Genomic DNA, 27,892 nt, shown 5'->3' with positions numbered 1-27,892 from the left:
TTTGCCTACTTTCCTGTTTACTCTGCTTTCATGTAACTTTTCTCCTTGTATTCCTTCTATTCAATCCTTGATACATATATATATATATATATATATATATATATATATATGCAACAGGATTCTTTCAGTTTCCATTTACCAAATCCATTCACAAAGCATTGGTTGGCCCAGGGCTATAGCAGAAGGCACTTACCCAGGGTGCAAATGTGGACGTGTGGTTGAGAAGCTTGCTTCTTGACCACATGGTCTAAAGGCATCCAGCCATAGAAAATCTGCCTCAACAAATTCCACGTGACCCATGCAAACATTGAAAAGTGGACATGAAATGATAATGATTACAATATATGTATGTGTACATGCACATACATATGTATATATAACATTCATTTCCGTATTGGGCAGTTTAATTTTGTAGTTCATTTTGAGTAATTAAAGATTTGCTGATATGCCACTTCCAGAAATTATAAGTACACATGAAGAAACTGGACAGTACATCTAAAAGAACAAGACACTTCACTCTAATATGACAAATTACAGCAGGTTGGTGCGCTTAGTATGGTTCTCAAATATGTTGAGGCATGGTATATGTGGCCCAATGTATTTTTGAATCACATCTTATCATTCAAATGATGACCACAAATACCATAAATCTATTCACTTAGGGCTGACCTGATGTTCAATCACACACAATAATCATTTATATTTAAACACTAATTGACACTTGACATAGGAAATGCTATATATAAGAATTTGGGGCACAATGATAGCTTTGTACATATAAGATTTTAGTAGGCTAACTTCAATGAAATTATTAATTTTAGCAAAGCAAACAGTTATCTTCATATATAGCTATGTTGGTTGGAAAGGAACTGACAGTAAGCAAACTTAATACAATAGTTGGTCCTACTTTGGCATATGATCTACAAGGTAGATTAATTTAGATTACTTTTAAAATTATTTTTTACATACTTAGCATTGTAAATGTATTTTTACAAAATTCGTACTATTTTAAGGATTAGAAAACCATATAATAATTAAAATAAGCATGTAGATCACCCATCAAAGTAAATTTGCTCATGTAGATCACACAGAAAATAGCACAAACACAAAGTAAACTAAAGTAATTTTCCTTTAAATTGTAGATTACATGCCAAAGTGGCACCGTTCTTTTTCTCAAGAAATTATGTGAATTTAGTGCTGGTTTCTTGTAAAAATGCAGCTGCTTTTGTCTCGTCACTAATCACATTGTAAAAATCTTTAGCCAACATTTTATGAGCTCTTAGAAATTGAAAAGTAAACTATAAAGTAACCTAAAGTAATCTCCTTTGTAGATCACATGCCAAAATAGCACCCAATAGTTTGATATCAATAATACTGGTGAATATATCTCTATCAATGTACTTGTATGTGGTCTATGTCATAAAACGCAAAAGATATTTATTTTCTAATATCATTCTCAGTATTATTACTACCAGTAAATAATAGGAACGTAAAAATGTTTTAAGCCTTTGACAAGGTCCCTTTCTCCCTCATCTAGTGAGCAATGTGGAAGCTGAGAATAGATGAGTGGTTGGTGAAAACTACAATCCATGTACAAGGATGATGTCAGTAAGGTCTAGGTTGGCAATGAGTATAACAATGAACTTAGTGTACAGGTAGGAGTTCACCATGAATTGTTTCTCAGCCCCATCTTGTTTATCACAGTCCTTCAGGCCATAATAGAAGAATTTAAGATTGGCTGCCCTTGGGAGTTCCTCTACACTGACAACCTTGTTCTTATTGCTGAATCACTACCAGAACTGGAGAAGAAATTTCAAGTGTGGAAGCAAAATGCCTTAAAGTTAAATTTAGCAAAGACCAAAGTCTTAGTAAGTAGGAAAATAGACAAATCACAGATCTCTTCAGGGAGATGGCCCTGCTCAATATGTAGAAAAGAGGGTGGTAGAAACTCCATACAGCGTACCCAGTGCTGCAGTGGTATCACAGGAAGGTTAAGAGAGAACATAGTCTTTGTGTGTGGCGTATATCCAGGTACATTAAACACTAGGAATGGAGAGGAAATAGACTCCCTCAAATGTCAAAGGGATCCTTTGAAGTAGCAGATAGTTTCTGTCACTTAGGTGACTAAGTTAGTAATGGAGTGAGTAGTTCTGAAAGTGTGGTGAAAAAATAAGAATGAGTTAGGCAAAGTTCAGAGAGCTACTGCCTTTGTTGGTAACAAAGAGCCTTTCACTCAGAGAGAAAGGCAGATTGTATGATGCCGATGTACAAGCAGTTAAGCTACATGGCAGTGAGATTTGGGCTGTAACCACTGTGGACATGCAAAGAAATGAAGCAAACATACTCTGTCAGTGTGCATATGACAGAGTGTAAGTGATTTGAGAGCAAAACTGGCTATACAAGGCATCAGATATTGTGTGGAAGACAGAAGACTGTGCTGGTATGTTCATGTGACATGTATGAGGACAGCTGCATCAAGAAATGCCAATTTCTAACTGTGGAGGGAACTTGTAGAAGGGTTAGATCCAGGAAGACGTGGGATGAAGTAGTAAGAAAGGATCTTCAGATTTTCAGCCTCACAGAGATGACAAGTGAGCATGTGTCTGTCTCCTTGTCTTGACATTGTGTGATAGTTGTAGACATGTCACTGTCACACAAGTGTCAATCATTTCCAATATTTTGCAGAAAGGCGGTGAGCTGGCAGAATCGTTATCATACCAGACAAAATCTTTAGCAGTATTCCATTCATCTTTCTGTTTTGAGTTCAAATCCTGCCAAGGCTGATTTTACCTTTCGTTTTTTTTTTCAAGTTGAAAAAATAAGAACCAGTTGAGCACTGGGGCTGATGTAATCGACTGGCCCCCTCCCCCGAAAATGCTAGTTTTGTGCCAAAATTTAGAACCAATATTTTTCAGAAACATGTCTGGCCATGAGGAAGCATCACTTTGCTCGGAAACAAGTGAGAGTTAGCACAGGAAGAGCATCCCATCTTTGAAAATCTGCCTCAAATAAACTGTCTGACCCAAGCAAACATGAAAAAGTGGACATTAAAACAACATATATATACCCAGTTCATAAATTTGAATTGTTTCAAAATCTAAGGAATTTGAAACTGGCGCTTATCTTGAAACTTTCCCACATCTCATTGATAATGTTAGTTTGAAAGTCACTACTTGAGTGCTTAAAAAGTCAACTTAACATCTAAAACTGTTATTATCAGCATCAAATCTCATCACAGTACATAACTTGAAAATAATTCATTGAAGAAAATGTAACTTCAGAGTATTTGAATTAACTCATACCAACTGAATAATTCTGTAATATTTGTAACTACTTCTGAATTGAATTCCTTCCTTTGATACTCAGTAACTATTTCCTGAAGTAAGGTGTCCAATATAGTGGGCTGAGCCTATCTCATAAGTAATGGTTAATGTTTCCCGTTCTTACACAATGTGTAGGCATAACCAAAATGTAATGTATGTACGAATGTCATACGTAAAATTGGGAGTGTTAAATTGTGGAATTTGTGTTCTATGTATGAAATAGAAGTGAAGACGCCAAATAATGTGCATCAAATCTCATAATTATTCCCCTTTATCTATCCTACCTCGACATCCAATTACCCGCCAAATTGTATGCGCAACCAGCAGCTTGAAAAGCGAACAATTTTCATTGGTCCATTATTTGGTATGATGGCAATTTAATCCAATCACATTTGTCGTCACTGGAATTAGGTGTAGGAGTCGACCATCATCTTACCCTCGTGTTAGAAGCAGCTTCGAAAAGCTCTACGGTAAGTTTCTTTATGCAAGGAGAAATCTTTGATTTTTTTTACTGTAATCTACTTAAGTTAATCGTTATTACTGTAAGTTAATTTATTGTAATATCTGTACACCAATAGTTGTTATTATGTTGAGTGTTAAATTGTTTTTCTTCTTGTGACCATGATCTTATTGACTGCATGTAGGGTGTCTGGGGCCTCCCTTTTCTTTAGAACCTTCTAGTTAATTGCAAATATTTAACAGAAAAAGCAATTCCTGTTATCTTACGAAATTCATTTTAACTAATTTTTGGAATATATTTGTTCATGATATGTTAAGACTAATCGAATTTGATGTTCTTAAGTTACACAAACAGTATTACGAAATAATATAAGTTGAGTGATAAAATCGTCGACTTCACAGCGCATTCTAGGTGAAATACTTCTAAGTTATAACGTGTAACAGAATCATAGTCCCAAATTTGTAATTCTTCTGTCAGTATTCGAGGATAGGAAGACTCTTTTGATGCCACATGTTTGCTCTCCGTTCTCTCTGACAGTCACCACCTCTTACTAACCCCCATATCGCTATTTCTCTGGCAAATGTAATTCAGCCATATTTAACTCAATACTAATGTGAGTCAGCTTAAAACATACTCTACATATCTCTTTTAGTTTTATCCATCATTCCATATATCTTTTATTAGATATAGAATTTTAAAAAAAAGTGTAATCGCTGATTACATTCATGCTAAGAGGGCATTATTTCAAGGTCTTTCGTGCATTCTGCACTAACATATGTAACGGAATTATATTTAACTCTAGGGGTCATTGACTGCCCGTTATTAGCACTAGTTGAGACTCTAGAACTTGTTTTTAGCCGATATGAACGTGTCATCTTGTGAAATGTTTGCAACCGCCTGTCTAACGACGAAGAATAATTTCACTTGGGGTACTGACACCCACATGCCGTCGTCATTGTGCAAATGTCGAAGAAAACTATCATTTAACATTTTTGCTTTTCTAGTATTACGTAGGGTTAACAATTCACTTTTAATGAATTATAATTGAAAGCCGTGGCTGTGTTGATTGTTCCAAATAGTTCTATGGCTTCTAATTTAAGTCGCAGTTTCTGACTGGTTGAAGAACCGACATCTATAAATGGCAAACTGTTGTAAATTATTTTCTTTCGTTTAGTCAGATGTATGTAGCCATAAACACTCATTTTGTATCTTTTCTTAATCTAGCGTATTTTTTTTTCTATTCCTATATTTCAGTATCTCTCTATTGGCCTTATGTTTTATATTACACTAGTACTCCATCCTTGGCTTTCATTGAGCTTGAATCCTGGAGTCGTCAATTTATTGAAGTTTTGTAATGTAACTTTTTGAGGTGATGTCCTATTCAAAACCAAATTTTTTTCTATTACCTTTAGCGTAGTAAAGAAACATTCTTTTTTTTTCTATGAAACTGAATTAGTAATTTAAAAGTAGCAAAATATTTGTTTCAATTGTTGAAACTGGGATTACGAAACACACACGTGCGAGTTTCAGGTTGACTTAAATACGAAAAGCTTCATTAAGCGACTCGAAATGTACCAATAAACACTAGCTTATATACCATATACGACTGCAATTTACTCCCGACTTCAGGATTAAAACGGGGGAATATTTACTACACTTATCGTAAACAAATTACACTTCGATCGGAACTAGCTCCTGTGTTTTTCGTCTGCTTGCATACTGTGACATATTAACAGCATAAATGATATTAACTGTTGCTCTTAATATTTTTTTGTTTTCTAGAAATAAATTCTTTGCCGGCTGCCGTGAATTTTTTTTTTTTTTTTTTTTTGTTAACAGTAATTGTATCTCTAGAAGCCTAACGCTTGCAGACTTTTATGGGGGGGGGGTCTTTTCGCTATCCTTTGCTCAACGAAGCACGTGTTTTAATTTGTCACATCTTATAGTTAAGAAATTAGTATTATTCTCAAATTGAATATAAAAGATACTAAAAATATGTTAATGAAATTCTGAGGCCTAAGTATTTCTATAATGGAATGCCTCTATAATTTTAGAATGTCCGTATTTAGTCGTATGTTCTCAAGGAACACGTTCTCGAATATATAATTTTAAGGAGCCTATGACTTAATTTTAACCAGTGCTAATATTTAATTTGGGTTTTCCAGTTTTCAGTTAATGTTACTAATATAGTGCAAGTTTTTAGGGAAAAAAAGGAACACCAATTAAAAATTTTTGAAGATTTTCATGTAAAGGCATTCACATGGCTCTATTAAGAATCTCCATTTGCAACCACGTGGTTTCTGGTTCATGTATATATTACATGTGTCAAAGCCCTTCCCAAACCATTTAGCAACGATGTTGGTTTGTTTTTGTCTCTAGCGGTTCAGTATAAGGACGACAGAAAAAGTACCAGACTTTTAAAAGTACTTGTAACAATTTGTTCGTCTAAAACTCTAGAAGGCGCTTCGTCGGAGCCGAGCAAATGAAACGAGTAAAGAAAAACATGCAGACTGCTTAGCATTTAATTTTTTTTTCTGTTTAGTTTCAAATCATTCGTTCCCCGTCTCAACTTTATTCCCTCATAAGTCTTCAAAATGTTTTTAATGACATTCAGCATGTTATTTTTTTATTTATTTTTTGTAGATTACGTAATTTCGAGGTTGGAATGGTGGTAACCAGCACGCGCGTAGTGTGGTGGTGGTGGTGATCTAAAACTTCTCTCCCCTTTCGCCCCCCACCCCCAATTTTAACGCGTAATCTGCACTCAATGTATCTCCGCAAAATTTCATAGAAACATATTCCTTCTTTTCAGAAAGTTATAACGTCGTGGTACACCAAACTAGTTTGTCAAACATTGTTTTACGTTTTTTGCTCACGGGGCAAACAGCTGGCATGTGCATCATTTGTATACATTAGCATTAGATATTTCTCGTTGCTTTCAAGGATGTCGAAAATATGTCAACAGATGTACAAATTGAATTAGTTACGAGAGCTACTGTACGCTAAAAAGATTATCGTTTTTTATCTTTATTTTATTTTCTCTTTTGCTAGAAAGTCTTTACCGCTTCCGAAATTGGGTAGTGCACATTATCTTCGTTTAGAAGAATGAAGTTCCATAAACACGGCTATTTTTACTGTAATTTCATAGTAAACGTTTGTGCCCGTCATACATGTTACTAAACTTGTGGAATAACGTTAGAGATGCTGTGCTGCCAAATTTGAATACTTATTTGTTTCATTAGAGTAAAGAATTCCACAAATATAAATAATATTATGGATGTAGTAATGATAGAAAAAATACTCAACAAACGAAGACGAAGCTACCTTATATGTCTGGCTTTAAAAATACCAGCATAAGTGCTAAGTTTTGGAGGTACTTATAGGCATAGCACATGAAGAATAGTGTACTGTAAATGAAAGACTTTTACTACTTAGTGCTAGTGGGCACTTTTTCCCCTTAAAATTTGATTTCCATATTCTATTCGGCGAAAGTAAAGAATACGTTCAGCCAGTGTTTACTGTTACATCGAAAACGGGTGGTGTGCGTATTCTTTACTTCCGCTTTTTATTCTCAACTGGAAGTGCTTGTAATATTTTTTCCTTCAGCTAATTTTCACAACTACATTTAGTTATATGGACACTTGGGGTAAATCTATAACTGCTGCAAAGACGACTGAATATGTGCGCGTTCATAATTGTTCTCTTTCGGTGTTTAATATTACAAGTCCTCTTAAAACTAAAATACGTTGATTTATATAAATTCTCTCCTTATCTATCTTTGAAGCAGCAAGATGTCTTTTTTTTTTTTTTCTACTATTTGTTTTTAAAGTAGGATAATTCTATTGATCTTTACCTCCTGACTGCTGAGCTGTAGGACATTGTTTACAGGAGACAAAAGAAAAACTGCAGGTCTCAATCATGTGCTTCCATTCAGTTTCTATATACCTAATTTCACTTGTAAGGTCTTGGTTATCCCAGGTGTGATGAGAGAACTTTCTGAAGTTGCCATGCCTAAACCACATGATTGCAAAACAAACTTCGCGCAGTTATACCTGCATGCGTATGTGTGTACCTACTTACCTACCTTTATATATATATATATATATATATATATTGCATACACTGTGCCCATGTCCATCTTGAGCAAAACATTAGTCTGCATCCAGTAGTGAGATGCCACGGCTTAAAAGTTTAGATTTATGGTATATGGACTAAGCCTTAAGTTGTCACCACTCCCGGGTTTGCTGTGGGGTCCAATGCTTGAAAGGTGTCACCTATGTGCCGCAGGCATTGGTGCCAGTTACATGACTCCAGCATCAGCCATGACTATAATTTCAGTTGACTTCATGGGTCCTTTCAAGCACAGCATATTGACAAAGGTCTCAGTCACTAGTCATTTCGGATCTTTTTTAAAACGGGGGGCCACATTTTTCATTAACGAAACACTTTGAAACTTGGAACACTGGTAGAATATGTCATATAAAACATCTTTTTCTCTTAGTCTTCTTTAAAAAAAAAAAAGAAATCCCTAAGTTAATCCATGTTAAAGTTGTATTTCTGTAATTTCAACCAATCACTGACGTCCATTCATCCGGTATACATTAAGTGCCGACTACATAAACAAACGATTCAGCAAATTTAAAAAGAAGAAAGCAAAACGAAGCTATGGAAATTAGATACGCTTTACACTGCTTAATCAGCCAAAGGAGTAAATGTAAACAACTGAATACTTGTCAGTGATTGGTTGAAATTATCGAAATAAGGCAATTTTTTACATGAAATAAATTCGAATACAAAAATATTTTTCTGTTCTATAACACAAAATAGATAAGTATACGAAGTTTGAAAGTCTTTCGGTACCAAAAACACTACGTAAAACATTAATGAAAAATGTGGCCCCCGTTTTAAAAAAGATCGGTCATTTCCTCTGTGAAGCTCAGTTCAATAATCATACTTCACCGTGTCCCATCTCTTCTTGGGTCTACTTCTACGACAAGTTCCCTCCACAGTTAGAGAATGGCACTTTACACAGCTGTCCTGATTTACAATACTGGCAACTAGGCCATAACCCATACCACCAGATATTTTAAGCATCTTGGTGATGATTCCTGATGGCGGGGGGGAGGGAGGACTGTCCCTGTCTTCATATCAATTGCTTAATCTTCCAAAGCACTGTCAATTCAGGTAGCTAGTCCCTCAATTGGGTCAACTTTTGGTGTTCTCCCATTCTTTCTCCATGTTCAGCAGTCTTTCATAGAGGCATTCCCAAGCTTCTTTGCAGAATAGCTAAATGCAAGTGTGCTATCATCTTTGAGGTATCCTGCAGCTGAATATCATAAAAGTGGTCCTTCTGTTCATTTGGTAGTCCTGCTTGTGGGGCATAGGCAGATATAATTGTAGCTATACTATTCTGCAAAGCTAGCCTGAGCTTAAGCTCTCTATTGCACATTGACTACCTCTATGACCTTATCCACCCATTTCTCAGCAAGAAATATCCCCGCATCACCTACCCCATCATTGTTACCTTCCCAGAAGATTTTATACCTGTGTCTTGGCTGAAGCTCCTCTCCACCCCACCTCTTGGATGCAGCATACACCAACATGCCTCCGTTCAAGCGTCTCAACAATCTTGCTAGACCTATATATACATACGTCTTAGTATCTGTTTGTTCCCCAAGTAGTGTCAGTGTGTTTACATCCCTATTAACTTGGTAGTTCAGCAAAAACTGAAAGATTAAGCACTAAGCTTTAAAAAAACAAGTCCTGGAGTTAGTTTCTTCATTTAATATGTTTTCTATGCTGACATGGGTTGGACGGTTTGGAAACTTGTAAGCTGGGGAGCTGCAGGTTTCAATCTAATTTAGCATGGTCTCTCAAACTGGATGCCCTTCCTAATGCCAACCACTCCCAAGAGTGGAGTGGTTGCTGTTTGTGTGCCAGTTAAAAAAAAACCCAGCATCGGCCATGATTACAATCTCACTTGGCTTGACAGGTCTTCTCAAGCACGGTATATTGCTAAAGGTGTAAAATCCTTCAAGGCAGTGCTCCAACATGTCCGTAGTCAGGTGAATGAAACAACAATGAATGATATACTACTAAATATGAAAGTATTCATTTTGAAGCACAAGCATGGCTGAGTGTTTTCAGAATCACAAGTAGTTTTAGGCTTCCATTTTAGCCTTGACTTACCATTTCCTTGTGAGCAGTGGAGTTGGTAAATGGAAACGGTACTGGAGCCTATTTGTATTGTATCTTCCCATTTGTGCATTGTTTGTACCTCTTATCAAAGCATTGGCTTTTGTGATTATGTGAAAGCTAAGTTGGCAACAAGAGTCTCTGACTATAGACTGCTGCCTCACCTTTTTCCATGGGTTGAGTTACTGAGGTAATATGCTGCAGTCAGACTGCCTTCTAGGTGACTGGAAGGATTTAGCTTTAAGAAGCTTGCGTGTGTAGTCAATAATATTGATACATTATACTAGTATATACTTACACACCTGACTGGTTTTTTCGTTTTTCTGACCATCAGATTTTGTTCTGAAAAGTTAACTCCAAGCTATGAGACACTTAAGGTGCCATGCAATGAGATGTAATCCTATACTACATGATGAAGAAGTTTAACCTGTGCAATGGACTTCCATGCCATTTCTCTCTGCCAACTTCATTCACAATTGATAAATTATCTCCAGGATATATTGACACTTACACATGGTTGTGAATCAAATTTTTTAACTATGTAGCCATGCCTATAATCATAAGATATGTAATTGTTTGCTTGTTATAGAGAAAGTTTTCAAAATTGCAAAAATGGAGCACTAATTTCATATTAGTGCATCCTCTTTTCATGTGTAAGATATATAAACAAAATGAATATTTATGATTTTTAAGTGTTTCTCATAAGGATTTCCACTGAAAACCTTTCTTTTACAGGTTACAACTTGTCAAGTAAATATGGCGGACAATGACCCGTGAGTATTTAAAATATAAAATTATAATTTAGAAGTTAAATTTAACTTAAGTGTATATAACTTTGACAGGCCTTTTAAAACCTGTTTTTGTCTATAACTCTCCTCTAGGTTATTTTGAAGTTGAATATATTTATGAAATCCCAGCATTTCTATACATGTGGTTTTTGTTTGCTGTATATTTTATATTATTTTTAATGTCTTCTTCGAAAAGTACTTCAAATTAAAACTAGTTGCTTGACATCACAAAACCAGTATCAATTTTTTGTCCATTATGAAACCTTTCTGAAAGTCAAAATGGAGAGAGAAAAAATCTCCAAAAATTTGCGGTGCTCACATATGTGTACTGTAACTCAATTGTTTACTTAGTGAAACCACTATTTTTATCTGGATTTTGAGAAATACATTAAAATCAAAGATTTCTCTTGTGAAATCATTGCATTAAGTGTTGTTGATGCTATTGCTTACACTCAGAAATTGAAATGTCTGATTCCAAGTTCTTGTTTTCTGTGACTCTAAATTGAATTTCAATTCAACCAACAGTAGATTATTTCAAACTTTTGAAATGCAGTGGGACAAACACAGGAAGTTTGATATATGACCAATAATTAGTTTGTGTATAATTATGTATTGTCATTTCTGTTGGTTGTAATTTTGTGATAATACTAACAAGTCTATTGGGTACTGCTCCATCTGAACTACCACTGGCCAGTAATTCAAACTGTCCATGTATTTATAAGATACAAGCTGGTTTTTGTGAGATGCTACCACCTACTTAAAGAGTATATCATATTAGCTGTCTGATATGCTACATACTTGTATTTTATAAAACTGATCAGAGAAAAGTCAGATTGTATTTTCTGTTGCAGTTTTCTAGCAAATAATTTGTTGTTTATATAATGTGTATTTTAGAGGGTTAAGAATGTAGGCAGAATTATTTCTGTTTACAGATACTCCCCTCTAATAGTAAATGAAAAAGTGATTAGAACATTCTGGATGTATAAAGTAAATTTTCCAGACTACTTGATCACTTACATTTTTAATTTATAATAATGGAATTAACACTTGAAAATTATAAATAGCAATATCTTTAATTGTATAAAATTTTATTTCAGACAAAACAATGCAGAAGCTGATCCTGAGGAAGTAGAAACAGATGTTGATGAAGGATCAGAAGGTAATCCTGACTACTTTAATTATTTTAACCTGTGGATAGGTGTAAATTTCGAAGCTATAATGACAAAAGCATGTTTTTTATATAAAAAAAATATTCGAAAGGGTTTTTATTTGTGTGTGTATAATATATATGTAATTAGGGTACTAAGAAGCACCAGCTTTGCTAAAGAAAGGGGTCTTGAAAAATTTCTGAAGCCATGGTAATCAAATTTATACAGACAGGGGGGTGGGGGTGTGAGAAAAAAAACTAAGTGAATAAGAATCTTACCTCCTGCAAGATTGCAAGAAAGAATGGCAGTTGGTATCATGATTTTGAATTCAGTGCCAAAAAGCACTTGATTCTCTTCAGCCAAATCTTATAATAATGTTGTTAAATTCACTTACCAATGCCTGTGTTCATCTGAGTGCCTCAGCCTCATTGAAGAAACGAACTGTGAATTATAAATATATAAAAGAATGTTTTGTGTCTGGGGAGAGTCTTTCTCCTTTTAGTGCTTTATTTAACACACTCACGAGTGAGTGTGTTGGCACTAAAAAAGTACTCTCCCCAGACACAAAATGTGCTTCAACACACGAATTTGCATAAAGAATCTTGCAAACCAAAACCCAAAATTAAATAAAAGAATTATAATAAATATGAAAGAACACTTATTCATATAACTCCTTTCCTGAGCAAAGCTGGTGCTTCTTACTACCCTAATATATATATATATATATGTACATATATTAATTTACTGATATGGTTTTATGCTTGTGGTCACTAATATTATTTGTGTGTGTGTGTGCATATAAATAAATAATTTGTCACATGTAAAGATATTTTAATTTAACCCTTTTGATACCAAACTGCCTCTGCCTCTGTAATATGAATGTATTGTTTTCAAAAGTTCTAAATTAAAATCTTCTAAACCTTAGTCACAATTTACCTTCCTCTCACTAGCTTAACCCTTTCGTTACCAAACCGCCCAAGGCCACCCGAGATAAATTTTGGTTCATGTGACCAAGCCGCCCAAAACCGCCCGTAATCACCTATTCATATTTAAATGAGAATATCCGAGCAAATCTCGTTAGTACATTCGTGAAAACACGTGATTATTTGTGTAAACAGTTCAGCTATAGTTTTGTACGATGATCAACGTGTTTTTGTGAATTTTGGGAGATTTTTTTCCAAATTTGTTCCTGTTGTGTTTTCAAAATTTGTAATCCTGACAAAAAAATGGATACGAATTCTATTCTGTCAAGCAGAGAGTCAGAATTCGAAGGATTTTCCGTTGAAAACCTTGATGAATCTAACTCTGTGACCGAAAAAAAAAAAAAAGCTTGTGGTATTTGATAATGAATCTGAGGTTTCATTTTCCGAAAATGAAAGCAGTGAATCCAAGAGCTCCGATGATAGCTATAAAGAGAGTGAATTAGTACCTGAATGGAGTGAAAATTTAAAAACTCCTTCTTTCAGTGATTTTTCTGAAGAAACTAGACCAGGTCACAGTCTTACCCAGGAGAGTAAAGCTTTAGACTATTTCTTTTTGCTTTTTCCGATGTGCCTATTTGAATTAATTACGGCGGAAACAAACCGTTACGCTAAATGTAAACAAAGTGTAAAAAAAATGGATAGTTTGTGGTTTCCCATAAACTTGAATGAAATTAAAGCATATTTTGCCATAAATATTATTATGGGCATTAGAAAGTTACCTAGAATAACAAATTACTGGAGTAGTGGTGAACCCTTTGGCGACGAATATGTCTCAAGTATAATGACGAGGATACGGTTTTTAAAATTGACTCAATATCTACATGTAAGAGACACGAGCAGTACACCAGTACGTAGAAAACCAGACTTTGATCCCTTATTTAAAATAAGACCCCTCATTGACTGTGTTCAAATCACATATAAAACAGTTTATAGATGAGGATATGGTGGGCTATAAAGGCTGAGTGCGTTTTCGACAGTATATGCCAGGAAAACGCACAAAATGGGGGATCAAAGTTTGGAAAAGATTTGTGAATCAAATACTGGGTACTGCTCTGGATTTTAATTTTATACTGGCAAAAGAGACAGTAATAAATCCAGTAATGTGCACAACTCTTCTATAATAATATTTTGTTGTATACCCAATTGAATATAAGCTAATAACCCATTTTCTATAGCGATGTTTGAACAAAAATTTTAATTTTATATTTTGTTGAATTTACCTGTAATTAAAGTCACTTTGTGACAAAAATTTTGGTATAGAATTGGTTGAGAACCTTTCGTTAAATTATCTTCCAAAAATCACATTAATATGTTGATAAATAATAGTTGTTTGATAAAACCAGCCTGAATTTATGATTATGTTAGAAATTAATTGAAACACATAAGGGGTGTAATTTGGTTAGAAATATGGTAACGAAAGGGTTAATGATAACCAAGTTATTTTACTAAATTTTTTTATATTTGAAATTAATGAAAGAAACACATAGCATCTCAATGGAAATATGGTAACAAAAGGTTTAACTGGAGTATATTATTTTGTTATAGGTTATTATAATTAGAATTACCTCACTAATTTTCTTTCAGATGCTCCACAAACTGGATCTACAGACGTTGCTTGTGAATGGATGCAAAATCCTTTTGAATTGGCTGCTCTGCAAGATAAGCTAGGCAGTCTTATTGGTACTCCATCCACTTATATTCAAAGGTATTTTCTTTTATTCCTTTACATGTTTCTGTCATTTAACTGAGGCTATGCTGGAGCACCACCTTTAGTCAAAGAAATCAACCTTAGGACTTCCTTCTAAGTCTAGAACTTATTCTGTCATTCTCTTTTGCCAAGTTTTGGTGACATTAACACACCAGCATTGGTTGTCAAGTAATGGCAAACACACACGTACATATGATGGCTTCTTTCATTTTCTGTCTACCAAATCCACTCACAAAGGTTTAGTCAGCCTGAGGCAATAGTAATAAACACTTGCCGAAGGTTCCATGCAGTGGGGTTGAACCTGGAATCATGTGGTTGGGAAGCAAGTTTCTTAGCACACAGCCATGCCAGTGCCTATTCAAATTTTTTTAGCTTTTATGTTGCTAGATTTACACAGGGTTATTAACATAACCAGTGAGATAGTGTGTTAGTATGATTTTAATACCCTTTAACTAGCCCTTCAGTACCACCTTAATAGTCCTCTCTGTTACTAGCATTTAGTATTTAAGGCTATATCTCTGATTTGCTTATGATTTACTCTACTTTCTACAACACCTTGTAAAGTGCTGTTGTTTAAAGAGGATGGGGGCGAGGGACTGGAGCGACCAGTTGTGATAATACTTCCTGTAGGATCACCTGTTTTATGCTTTTTACATGAATTAAAGTAGTGGTTATTAACAGCTACACCAGTCTGCATGCCCTTTAACTATGGAGATGCTGTTTGAGAAAACTTCAGTATTAAATTTATTGTATTCCATTTACTGAATATAAGCATTTCTTTGGAAGCAACATGGCCCAATGATCAAATTTTGCACAAGGGTACACACATGATGGGCTTCATTCCACAAAATTCACTCAGAGCTTTAGTTGGCCTGGATCTACAGTATACGACTCTTGAAAGAATAAAGAAAATAACTTGCTGAAATGAATTATTCAGGATTCAGTTGCTGTCTACAAATGTGGCAAATATTTATGTAAATATAGTTATAAAACAATCCTATATGATCTAATGGTAACAGATAGTGGTTACAAGTATATTGAAATTTTGTTCATTTTTGTTTTTTTTAGTTATGACTGAAGTATTAAAAGAATTTTCATTATTTGTAATGTAATTTTGTAGAATATTGGTATAGCAGTGTGGTTCGTTCCAACCACAGTTTCAGATACAGCCTATCTGCACAGCACTTTTGACAATTGTCTTGCACCTACTTGGGTGGATATGCTTGACAGTAAATAAGAAGCTTATCTTGTATGTCTTCACATTTGCTCTTTGAAAATAGCTAATCTTTAAGGGATAGTGTCATTGCTTTCAAAGATCCCTTATTCGAAATATATATAGGTATGTATTGGTGATAAGAAGGACATCTAACTGTAAAACAATGCTTTATTAATATTTGTGTAACCTATGCAGGGTAAAAGAAAATGAATTACAAATGAGCGTTCTGAAGGACTATTAAAAGCGCACTTGAAATTTAACTTCTTTAGTAGGTTTCTAAATAAAATAATCTCCCCACCTATGATTTAGTTCAATTCTAAAATGAAGAACTTGGTCATAAAACTTATTTTTTGATATGAGAATTTCAATAGGGCATGAATGAGTTATAAATTTAGCTATTAAGTGTTGCTGTATGAGTTAATGTTCAGCTTTAGTTGGGCGATAAAAGAAATTATGCATTGATGTGCCTGTAGTTACTTATAAATTTCCCAAATGTATTAAAATTTTGAATTTTCTTGCTGTATGTAGACTCTACAGTGCCTATTTTTTTAAATCCCAATAATCATACTCTGTGTTGGATTTTCTTTTACAGTTTACCTAAATGTGTTAAGCGGAGAATAAAAGCCTTAAAGAAACTCCAATTTGAAACAACTAAGATTGAATCTGATTTCTATGAAGAACTTCACTCGTTGGAATGCAAATTTGCTGAGAAATATGCTCCATTCTATGATAAAGTGAGATTATCATTGTAACTATTGAGTTAATTGTTTGTGCTTTAATGTTAATTTTAGCAGCCATTTAAATTTTATTTTCTCAACTCTTTTTTTTTTTTTTTTTTTTTTTGTAGAGAAAAGATATTGTGAATGCTAATGTTGAACCCACAGACGAAGAATGTGATTGGTCGAGTGACGAAGAATTAGCAGTATGTATCGCATTGTTTCATGCACCAGTTTAATAGTGACAAAATTAATGTACTACGTTCTTTTTTTTTTTTTTTCTTTTTTGTTGAGGCAAAAGTTGTACATTTGAGGCATATGGTAATGTAAGGTTTAAGTGGCTAATTTTTTGCATGGGTAATTTACATCTGCTTTGGTTTCATCTGATTCAGCTATTTTGTATGATGCTCTAGAATTGAATGGATTTAAAATTGTTTAAAGTTTCCATCAAATGTAATTATAGATATGACAAATGTAAGCTATAATACTTCTTTGAAATGGTTCAGAAATAAATTTGTTCCCGTGTCTGATAAGTAGCTTTGCAAATAGTTGTCAATCTGTATGATCCAAAAAAATTTATGAAATTGCTTCATTTTTGTCCATACTGAAATAGCTAAACTTGAATATTATCTTACAGGTGTGGAAATTTGTGACTTAGATTCAAGTAGGCTTAAATTATTTGCCCCCAAAGTATTTACATGTGAAATAACTGTAAATGATTATGGAATTGTAAATTCTTTCTGTACAAAAAACTCTGCTTAAGAGATCATATCATCTACATTTCCATGCTTGCATGGGTTTAACAATTTGAGGCAGGTTTTCTGCATCCCGGTACCCTTGCTTGTTTCCAGGCAAGTTAATGTTTTCCCCATGGCTAGACATGTTTGCACAGAGCATTGGGAATTAATGACATTGCTTGGACAGCACTCATTTACAACTATTGTGATGGCAAGACAAGGACACATACACACTTGCAGGTGATTGGACAAATGAAAGAAAGGCATTTAACACACATAGTGGGAATTACATTATTTAAAACAGTTTAATTCAGCCCAATATACCTTAGTTTCATAGGTGCCACCAAAACCAACAAGCTAGGTTTCTGTAAGTAATATACAAAGCTTAGGGTTGCATCAAACTGTTTTAAATATTTGTAACAAGCATATAATAGAGGTTCAAATTTCTTCCAGGATGATATGCGAAATAAAGCTGCAGTTGAGGATAAGCCAGAACAAAAAGAACCTGAGGTAGAGGTTTTAGATGGTAAGTATTTAAATTCAGTTATTTGGCTGATTGTGAAAAGATGTAAGCAATATAACAGTTATCTTTTTCTGATATCATTGGCTTTTACTTTCCGAAGCTGGTATAGGTTGGACCGAACATTATAGTCTGTCATTTATTGGGAAGAGTCACTCCTAATGACTGGTTTTCCTATGTGTTATTGGTTGTTTCTTTGGCTAGATAACCCTCGCATTGCCAATCATATTGCAGTTTAAACTGCATTCATTTTCTTGTGACATAAACACTAAAGCACTCATTAACCTAAGGCATGTAGACTGAGAAGGGACGTAAAGGGGAGTAATAATAGTAGAAAGGCCAGAAATAAGTAGTTATCAAGGTGTAAGTGTATTGAGTACTCGGTAGCCAACGGCATGTCTATTTATTTGGGTGATTTATGGGAGGGAGGGAGCTAGACATCAAAAGGACTGTAAAAGGGAATAGGGCAGAATCAAAAGTATAAAGGAGAGTGCAGGAGTATTTGCGGTAGGCAGTAGAAAAATAAATGACCAAGACAAGGGTGCTTATGAGTTAATGGCCTGGAAAGTTTAGTGCAGAGTGAAACTAATTCATTGGGTGGAGTGGTGGTCCAATGAAGTCTTGGATGTGGGTTTAGAGAACAGTGAGTGAGTCATGAAAGTGTATGGTGCAGTTGGCATAATAGTGCAGAGACAAGCCATTTTTGCTAAAATCCAATCTGCAAGTAAAGGTTGATACATGGATATTACTGACGATTTTTGAAATGGCAATTAGGAATAACCAAACATTAACCTATCAATTGTAAAGTTTTAATTAATTAGAATTTTTTTATTTTTTTCCAGAAAATACAAAAGGTATTCCTCATTTCTGGTTGACGGTCTTCAAGAATGTAGATATTCTTTCAGAAATGGTTCAGGTAAATAGATTACTTTCGGTTACAAATGTGTGTTGGGCATTCATAATGTCTGAAGAGAACTGACTTAATAACTATTAGCCTTCATCTTTTTTTTTTTCCCCCCTTCGAGCTAGATTATAAATGGATCAACTGAATTGGCTTGTGTTGCATTACTAGTTTTCGTACAAGTTCGCATTTGTTCGATATTGTTCAATAGTTTTTTACTTCAAAACCCTAACAAAATCTTGTGAGCTCTGGTCGGATTTCAGCTCTAAAAAGATGGCCCAACTGTGTCTAAGCATTTAAACTGGCCATATCCAGCCAAAATGTTTTCCCCATTTTGCAGTGAAACTGGCCAGATCTGTCCTCTGGGACCTACACTAGTCATAAAACAAACACATTGAGATCTTGAAGCTGCATAATATAATTAATTCAAAACAATGTGAATAAACATTACATTTCACAGTAATCTGAATACTAAAGAGTTAACCCACCACTATAGGTCTCCTAAGCATGCTGTTCTGTGTAGATTAACTACATGGTTTTCTATTTTTATATCTTTGTCAGTTTTAATTGGTAGATATAATCTATACATGGCGCTCAAAGTTGACAGGAAACATTTTTGAGTACAAAATATTTCGAGATTAAGATTTTTTGTTGCCAAACATGAAAAATTTGTAGATTGCTTATTTTGCCAGTTGTTAGTAACACCTTTGCTTTCATTGCCTTTGAAGAATTGTAATTAATGTAAACTTTCTTTTTTATCCTCCATTTGAATTAGGAACATGATGAACCTATTCTGAAACATCTTATTGATATAAAGTGTGTTTTCTCAGAGAAAGACCCAATGGTGAGTTCTCTTTCTGGACTCTAACATTTTGTAAGGAGTTGGATAATTCTCAATTTATGATGTACAATTTTTAATCTTGAATAAGTGCCACTTAAAATAATCTGATGGTAATTCTGTTACTGTTACAGATAATGAGTAAATAATAACCAACTTATTGTAGTTGAAATGAAAGTTCTCTACTGTTTTTCATTTTACAGGGTTTCACCTTACAATTCTACTTTGAACCAAATGATTATATCAAGAATAGTGTATTAACAAAGAAATATATTATGAAATCAGAGCCTGATGTAAATGATCCTTTCTCTTTTGAAGGCCCAGAAATAATAAAATGTGTTGGGTAAGTGGATAAATTCGTTTGGAGTCAGCTGTCCACTACTTTTTCTCTTCTGCTTCCGTCATTGATAACACTTGTCAAATCTCTTTGTTTCTTTTACTAGTTGTCCAATAGAATGGAAAAAGGGAAAAGATGTTACTGTGAAAGTGTTGAAGAAAAAACTGAAGCATAAAGGTAGAGGAACGACAAGGACTGTTACAAAAACTGTAGAAATTGATTCCTTTTTCAATTTCTTCAATCCTCCTACAGGTAAAATTTTCTGACTTGTTTTATTATATGCATAGATTATTTTGTATGGTGAAATGTTGAGTTATTCTAATTTTTATTTTATTTCTTTTTTAGTTCCTGCTGATGAATCAGAGCTGGTAAGTTTTGGCTTTACATACATTTTGATTAAAATTTTTTTCTCATTTTACATTTTTATTATTTAATGTTTTTAAATTTTTTTTTAAGGATGAGAATGCTGAAACAATTTTGGCAACAGATTTTGAAGTTGGGCACTTTATACGAGAAAGAATCATCCCAAAGGCTGTTTTGTATTTTACTGGCGAAGCATTGGAAGAAGATGAAGATGTAAGTATTGATTCCTCCTGTTCTAACCCATTGTTATATTTGTGACTGTCCTCTTTATTTTAATTAAATTCTAGAATCTTGATTAAATTTTAGTAAGCCATTAAATGGTTTCAAATAAAGACCTCCAAATTCTTACGAGTTCTCTCATAACTGTCCTAAAAGTAAAGTCTGAAATATAGACAGTTTTAATTTTTCTTTATGGAAATCAAATATAAATTTTATTCTGTCACTGCTTTATTCTCCACACCACTATACTTAATGCAGTGCTAGTCAACAGATTAATTCATTCTTTGATACACCTTGCTTACATCAGTAACATATAAAATTATAGTGAACTGTCAATATTCTAGTTATTTGTAACATAGCACAGGGGAAAAAAATGTGACATTTAGTTTATATAGAAAATTCTTAAAGTATTTGGTTTTTATGCTACAAGATGTTTTACCATTTTATTTGCATAAAAAATTTTTTTTTCAGTATGAAGAGGAAGGTGATGAAGAGGAGGTAAGTTAATGCTTAAATTAGTTTGAGAGACTTTAACATGTATCTATCCAGATTAGTTTTAAAATGAAATATCGTTTCACTAAAAATTTTATCAGTTCCCTAGAGAATTTGAAACTACTTAAAATTCTTTAGTGTTTGTATACCTAATTCTACAGACTGAAAGTGCTTCCTGGTTACAATTTTTCGCATTATAAGCCATCATAAATTACCAGTTAACTGTCACTTTGTGATAAAATTACATTCGTATAAAATTGTCAGCAACTACAGAATAAATAATACTCTAAATAAAATAATTAAAATAGAATGTTAATTATGCACCATATTTAGAACAAAAATTGCAAATCCTTCATTTGGCTTTTTTTCTTTTCTTTTTAATAGATAAATTCTGACTAGCTTTTTCTTCAGTTTTCTGCTATAACAGGTGGGGAGGGTTTTCTTACAACAATTGCTTTTACCACTTCAGTATATTCAAGAAATACTTTGTATGAGTAGGAGTGCTGTGGAAAATATCTGTAGGTTTTAATGTATTATGTTTACTATAAATTAAGAGCTGATAAGATTTATTCTCATTGGGTTTGTTTTTGCATATCTGGATTATGCCATATGTATGGTACCCTTTCTTACTATTAGCTTGCCGAAAGGTGTTTGTTCTTCAAATTTTATGAATTGATATCCCTACAATTTAACGGTTCTTTTTAGCTTCAATGTTTGTGATACTAGTTCATCTTAATTTTTCTGCTTGTTTCATCAGAATTAGTTATCCATTAAAGTGCACACTTGAGCATGAGTGTTAAATGTGATCTTGCTAGACTTTAATCATCCAAGTGATAATCCCACTGCTTGACCATTGGTTTGACAATTGTAATTTTCAGACTATGGTTAAGGGTATATTGGTATCACTTAAGCACAGTTGTTGTTGGAATGAGAAATGCAAGTCTATTGACAATTTTTTTTCCATTCAGGTTTTAGTTGAACAAGTCTTGTGATAATCATTTAACATAATAATTAGGGAGTAATTATGCTATATCTTTACTGATTTATTTGAAATACTTGGGATGAAATTTTGATTTTTGAGAAATTAGAGAAAATTTTTTAACACTCTAACTGTATCTGATACAAAGTTATGTATAATCTTATCTATTTCAATGAACCCAATTAAAGACTGAATAAAAAATAAAATATCTTATCTTGTTTGACTGGAGTGGCTGATGGTGTGATGATTAGCTGTCTGGTTCTCCAAATATTTTCTAATTAGAATCTTATTAGTGGCCCATTCTGCAAGGCTCACCAAAGTTCTCACTACCCTAGCCAAACCGTTAAAATATTGTATGTACTGTAGTTAAAGGATAGAACTGCCAGGTTTGTGAGCAAATCTTTGTTTCTTCGTTTCATAGGTCATGGAGAGCAGGTGTGGTGTCCATTCCATGGACTGTTCATCTATTTCCTGATCATAAATCTAGATGTGGTCATATTTCATTAGATAGTGTGTGAAGTCTTCACTGGCTTCAATCACTTCCAGTAGATCAGAAGACTTCTACTCCTTAAATTCCATGTCAAATGCTCAAGTATCCTCCATATGCAAGCTTCCCAGTATTCAGTCTTCTCTTTTGTTACACACTGAAGTAGGACCAAGTGTGCAGCAAGCTCACAGTTTGTGGCTTGTCTGTCTTAATCAATTTGTCCACTTGCTGGCAATTCATTTCAGTGTTCAGTTGGTTTCCTATTATATAGTTGGTCTTCTTCTTTAAACTTTATCTGTGTACATGGCTCTCAGTAGTGTCCTCTCTAAACAACCTGTAGCCTTCTAAGGATGTTGGCCTGTCTACACCCCTCCTACATCAAGAACTTTGACTTCACATTGCTTCTGTTTGGGATCTATTATTTACCTGCAATGGAGAACAGGAAGAAGCTACACTACCAACATGTGCAATTTGAACAACATGTCAGTAGATAAGTTATTCCAACTTTTGATTCTATTCAGAACAACCCTTTGTGTGTGTGTGTGTGTGTGTGTGTTTGTAAAATTATATATCCCCCTTGTTATACACATTTATTTTCCTAACATGATAAATTGTTCATCCATATAGTCATAGCAATTTTTGAAGCTTAAGGCCATTTATAAATGCCCAGTAAGATGAAAGTGTTACATTGTAATGTTGTAATCCGTAGACTGTCACTTGTCAAGCCATCAAATGTGGTTGGAGGAGAAAAAGTTTGCTCAAGTAGTCAAGGGATTTAGTTTAGGTCACATAATGAAAAACAATTACCCTTTTACAAATTTGAGATGTCTGCTTCCAGAATGAAAATTGCTACTTCATTGCCAGTCTTTTCTGATCGTTAAAGAAATTTTTTTCTTAATGTTTAGACTATGGATATTTGGTTTTATATTAGTTGTGGTCTTTCTGTTGCTTTTGAATTTTCTATGATTCTAGTTGTAAGCTAAAATTTTTATATTAGGTTTTTTTTCTCCAAATCACAGTAGTGGCTAAGCAACTTGTTCGATGCAGTGGTTCCTCTCATTTGAAGAATAACTTGAGCCTACATATATTGTGGTTTACTTTTTTAATATTGCATTAGTGTGAAAAGCTGCTAGGCTCTCGGTGTTATAGAAGGGTCGTGGCAAGACTTATTTTTCGAACTAATGAGAGGAGAACAGTTAATTATTTTAAAGAATATCCCCCTTGGCAATTTTTGCAAATCTGAGCTGAAATTGTTTCAGGCTTAAGTGGTGACCCTTATAAAGCTGTAAAGGACTCTGCAAAATATTCAGTCGAGATTTCCATTTTCTGGATTTTTTTTTTTTTAACCCGACAAGTTTCTGCTTTGTGACTGTATTGTAGTGTAAAATTTTAATTTCTTGTCCAGTTTTTATACTAGTCAGGATGTTTTTGTTGCATGAAATTAAAATGTAACTTTTAAATACTTATTAAATTGTTAATTTTCTTTTTAGGCTTGTAATTTTAAAATAAAGTGATTATGTTGGGTTCATTAACTTAGCTATTTTGCCCTTTTTTTCTTTTTTTTTTAACATCCACGTGTGTATAACGACGAGCAATGTGGCCCCAGACTTTTTCATAAATTAACTTAGCTATATTTTATTATTTTATTCCCTCAGTTTTAGATGCAGACAAATAGGGGATAGGGAACACTATATACTTGTTGGATCTTCATAGTTGTGTGAAGATGACAGTGAAACTTCTTTACAATCTATTGTAAGTACTATTCCAAGTGTATATACATAATATAAATTAATGTAACTTGTTGGAGCACCATTGCTTGTCCTTCACATGCCATTTCTGGGTTTTTTAATATTTACTTTTATCATTGTTAGTGCAGTGGTATTACCTTTCATGGATTTTTTTCTTATTAGATTTGCAAAATTTCTTCCAGCTAAGATGAATGGATTAATTATTAGCACCTAAGATTCATTTTCTAAATGGAATATTAAATGTTGGGGTTTTTGCTTTTTTTTGCTTTTTCTTTTTTTTCTTTCTTACTCCACGCTCCTGCTCAAAGCATAAGGAAAGCCAAGTGTATTTTTATTACTAGTGGTTAAATATTGAACCTTTATATATGCTCATTTAAATGCTATCTTGTATATTTTAACATTTTTCAAATATTGCCTATAGCATTTTGTTTAGTGGTCTTTGAAGCTTATTGAGTGTTCCAGATCTGGCATTGTAATTTTGTCCACAACCCCTCCTGTCTATATTTTATCACTGGTGGGTATCCTAAGATAAGGCCACTGGTTGTAGTCTTACTGTAGTTCTCAGTTGCCCACTTTTCTCCTGTTTTTCTATCTTGCACATTACTTTTATATATTAGAACACTTGCATAGCAGAGCCTGTTTAGATTTTCATTTTTGGTCCTCTGATTAGATGGCCACTAGACACACATGAGACTAAGAGTATTTCAGCATAGGTGTGTGTGTTAATTTGTTGTCTTTAAAGAAGGGTTAGGTGTCTGAATGGGTGTTGCTATGTTAATGTAGAGTTGTGGTGATTGGGTATCCTGGCATGCCTGTTGTCCTGCTTTAATTTGCTAGTTAAAGTGCACACTTGTTGCATGGGCTGTCTTTGCTTCCTTTCAGCATGAAGGTGACGAGTATGATGGAGAAAATGACCCAGACTATAATCCTGAGGTAAGACCTCAAAACACCTAACATGATTTTTAACACTAACCATTTTATTTGTCCTTTTTGAGTGAACTTTTACAAATTAATGGTGGTGAGTGTGGAAAGGATGTTTTTTGATTGGAAATTGGTTCAGTCATCTTGAATATTTTTTGCCTTCGGTCATATGTCTTAGTTCAAATTTGACTTGGTGTGGAGTCTCTTGTAATTCTAATCTTCAAAATATATATATATATATATATATATATATATATATGTAGAGGGAGAGATAGTAAGACGGAATAGATGCTTAATCACTAGACATAATCTATTGGGTGTTTTACTGCTCTGCTAAACAGTATCTAGAATAAGTTGACGCCATTTTCAAGTAATTTCAGATAATGTAAAGAAAATTTTGAAACCTATTTTGTTACATAGTTTTTGAGTATATTAGACTTTTTTTTTCAGCTCCATTCCTTAATTAGTCTGTAAGTACCAGGCTTAGTTGGATTAACATTTTTAAAAGTGGAAGTTTTCAAAAACCAGTAAATTAAATATAGCCCAAATATTAGATTAGTGATGTCCGTAAAACTGAGTAACATTTAAATCCAATATGTCCACTAAAAGGAAATTAGCTACTAGCTTATGATTTGGGTCAGAAATCACTTGAAGAAAATATAATTCTTGTAACATTAACGTGAATTTAGTCTAACATTACTGATTTTAATGATGCTTTCTATTTTTTTTAATTTTAACTGCCTAATCAAAGTGCCTAACTTCTAATGTTTTAATAACACAACTTTGATACACTCGATTAATTGGCTTGGTATTATGTTGGATCATACTGTCAACACTACTTCATCTTGTGAAGGTTTAGATTATTATTTCTCACACAATTTAAGTATTTGAATAGGTGCCATTTTCGGGGGGGGGGGGCCTTGGTTTTAAATTCATTTTATAAAGGTGCATGCATGGATGTACAGTTAGGTTTGCTTCCCAGCTGTGATTTTTTTTTTTTTTGATTCAGTCCCACTGCAGAGCACCTTGGTAAGTGTTTTATGTAGCCCCCCAGCCAGACATAGCTTTGTGAGTGAATTTGGGAGGCAGAAGCTGGAAGAAGCCTGCTGTGTTTGTTTACATTTGTGCTCAGTTGCTACTAGTGGTATTGTCATCTGATCCAAATTAACTGGTTTCATGTTTTTAAAGGTGTGAAAAACTGGTGTGGGTTGGCAACAGAAGTCATCAGGTTAATTAAAAATGATACCCAAGCTGCTTTTTGACATTTTTATTTCTTAGAGTAATGCTGCTGGGTAGTGAATGTGGTATTTCATAACATAGAGCATCTGAATTTCGCTCCAAATACAGCTGCATTTTGTCATTCTTTTACATTCCTGTAAAAATGTGTAGTAAAAACTGCTAGTGTAGTAACTCCTTGTTCTTCATAGCACTGAGTGTGCTCTAAACTGAAACGTTCTGCATACAGCACGGTTACTCTGCTTCAAAACCTGGCCTCTTTAGGAAGTTAAATTCTTTGGTCATGCTTTGTCATGTAAACCTCAAATTTATGATAGAATTTTAAAATGTTAACTCTTTATAACCTCTTTGTTCTTAAATAATAAAATTCAAAGACCTGATTGTAAAATAATGATCTGATGAGTTAGATTATGCATTTAGAAATTATATCTGATGAACTTAACTTTTCCTTTTTCAGTCCGATCAAGGGAAGAAGGACTGTAAGCAACAATGAACCAGTGTGAGATGTCAAACTGAAACCATCAACTTAGAAAATGACCAAAGGAACATTTGACCAATAATGGGTCACCACTCTTCATTCTGCAATGACAAATATTATAAATGGGGAGGGTGGGAAATTGAGAAGTTTTTTTTCTCAGTTTACAGTGTTGGCATATATAAACTGACCTGTTAAGACTGATTGAGGTGGGTTACAATTAACCAGACAATAAATAGAAGTTGCTGTTTTTTTTTCTTCACCTTATCAAAGATTAAGATATTGTGACCAAGGACACTTCAAGGAATATCTTATTCCTTTATAATTAACTTGAATTTTCTTGTGCTTAATCTCTTTCTCAAAGAGAAGAACATGAGGGATAAAAGCTGCTTCTAGAAACTGAACAAAATAAACCTCCAATGTTGTGCACGTGTGCTTTTCATGGTCTACTTATTTGTTTTATTTTAATCTTTCTGTCTGTGCACTTGATTCCTTGGCCATAGCTACAGGTTTTTAACCATGTTTAAGTCAAAACATTGGAAATTTATTTTGTCCAAAAAAAAAAGAAAAAATTTTAAAAAATTGACCCTCTCCATGCAATCTTTTCTGGAATATTCTTTGAATAAAGACATATTTTGACTTAGTTAACTTTCAATTTTGTTAATTTCTTTTTTGTGTTTACCATTATACAGTTTCTTTTAAAATAGGTGGAATTTGATTTTCGGTTTAGGAATGTGTACATAATTGTAAAATGTTTTGCTGTTTTTTTTTTTTTATGTTGCAATCGAAGCTAACATGTTTACTTCAGGTTGCAGATAACAATTGTGGGAGGTAGTTATCTACTATGACAGTTAAGTCTACAGTGAGGTTTATTTCCCCACTCTCATGCTAATTAGGATTCTGTAAATCCAGTTTCTTATTGCATTTATATAAATCATTACAAATGTGTAAATCTGATATGCTGTAAGTTATTTAATATTAAATTTGTACTGGTTTTAGGTGATTTAAGAACAGTTGTCAAAATATTTATCTTGAATTTTATGAACTTATCGATTCATCATTAACGAAGTTTAAGGTAGATATGTACATACATACTAGGTGT

The 27,892-nt window shown here is 33.7% G+C and overlaps 1 protein-coding gene across 18 annotated transcripts; it reads left to right on the top strand.

The window, feature by feature from the left end:
* The first annotated feature begins 3,739 nt into the window (after positions 1-3,739).
* Positions 3,740-27,438, top strand: LOC106876225 (nucleosome assembly protein 1-like 1). Of its 18 annotated transcripts, none has more exons than XR_016241956.1 (17): positions 3,740-3,793; positions 10,714-10,751; positions 11,864-11,925; positions 14,482-14,602; positions 16,414-16,555; positions 16,669-16,743; positions 17,728-17,800; positions 18,637-18,710; positions 19,471-19,539; positions 19,737-19,876; positions 19,977-20,122; positions 20,216-20,238; positions 20,327-20,446; positions 20,924-20,950; positions 24,066-24,162; positions 25,041-25,091; positions 26,773-27,438. XR_016241956.1 is itself a non-coding variant. In XM_014924699.2 (16 exons), the coding sequence occupies exons 2-16, from the start codon at positions 10,735-10,737 to the stop codon at positions 26,806-26,808; spliced, it is 1,176 nt and encodes a 391-aa protein (XP_014780185.1). In that variant the 5' UTR covers positions 3,740-3,793; positions 10,714-10,734; the 3' UTR covers positions 26,809-27,438. The 18 variants fall into 18 exon arrangements, 8 of the variants coding, with proteins under 8 accessions (XP_014780185.1, XP_052824267.1, XP_089208794.1 ...); XR_016241954.1 differs by lacking the exon at positions 24,066-24,162 and adding an exon at positions 21,329-22,892; XR_016241953.1 differs by having other exon boundaries at positions 21,329-24,162.
* The last annotated feature ends 454 nt before the right edge of the window (positions 27,439-27,892 follow it).

This window comes from Octopus bimaculoides, chromosome 5 (assembly GCF_046866305.1).
Source record: "Octopus bimaculoides isolate indiv1 chromosome 5, ASM4686630v1, whole genome shotgun sequence".
In the NCBI taxonomy this organism is placed as follows: Eukaryota; Metazoa; Mollusca; class Cephalopoda; order Octopoda; family Octopodidae; genus Octopus; species Octopus bimaculoides.
Note: the sequence above shows the minus strand (reverse complement) of the source record. Positions and strands in the feature narration are given on the sequence as shown.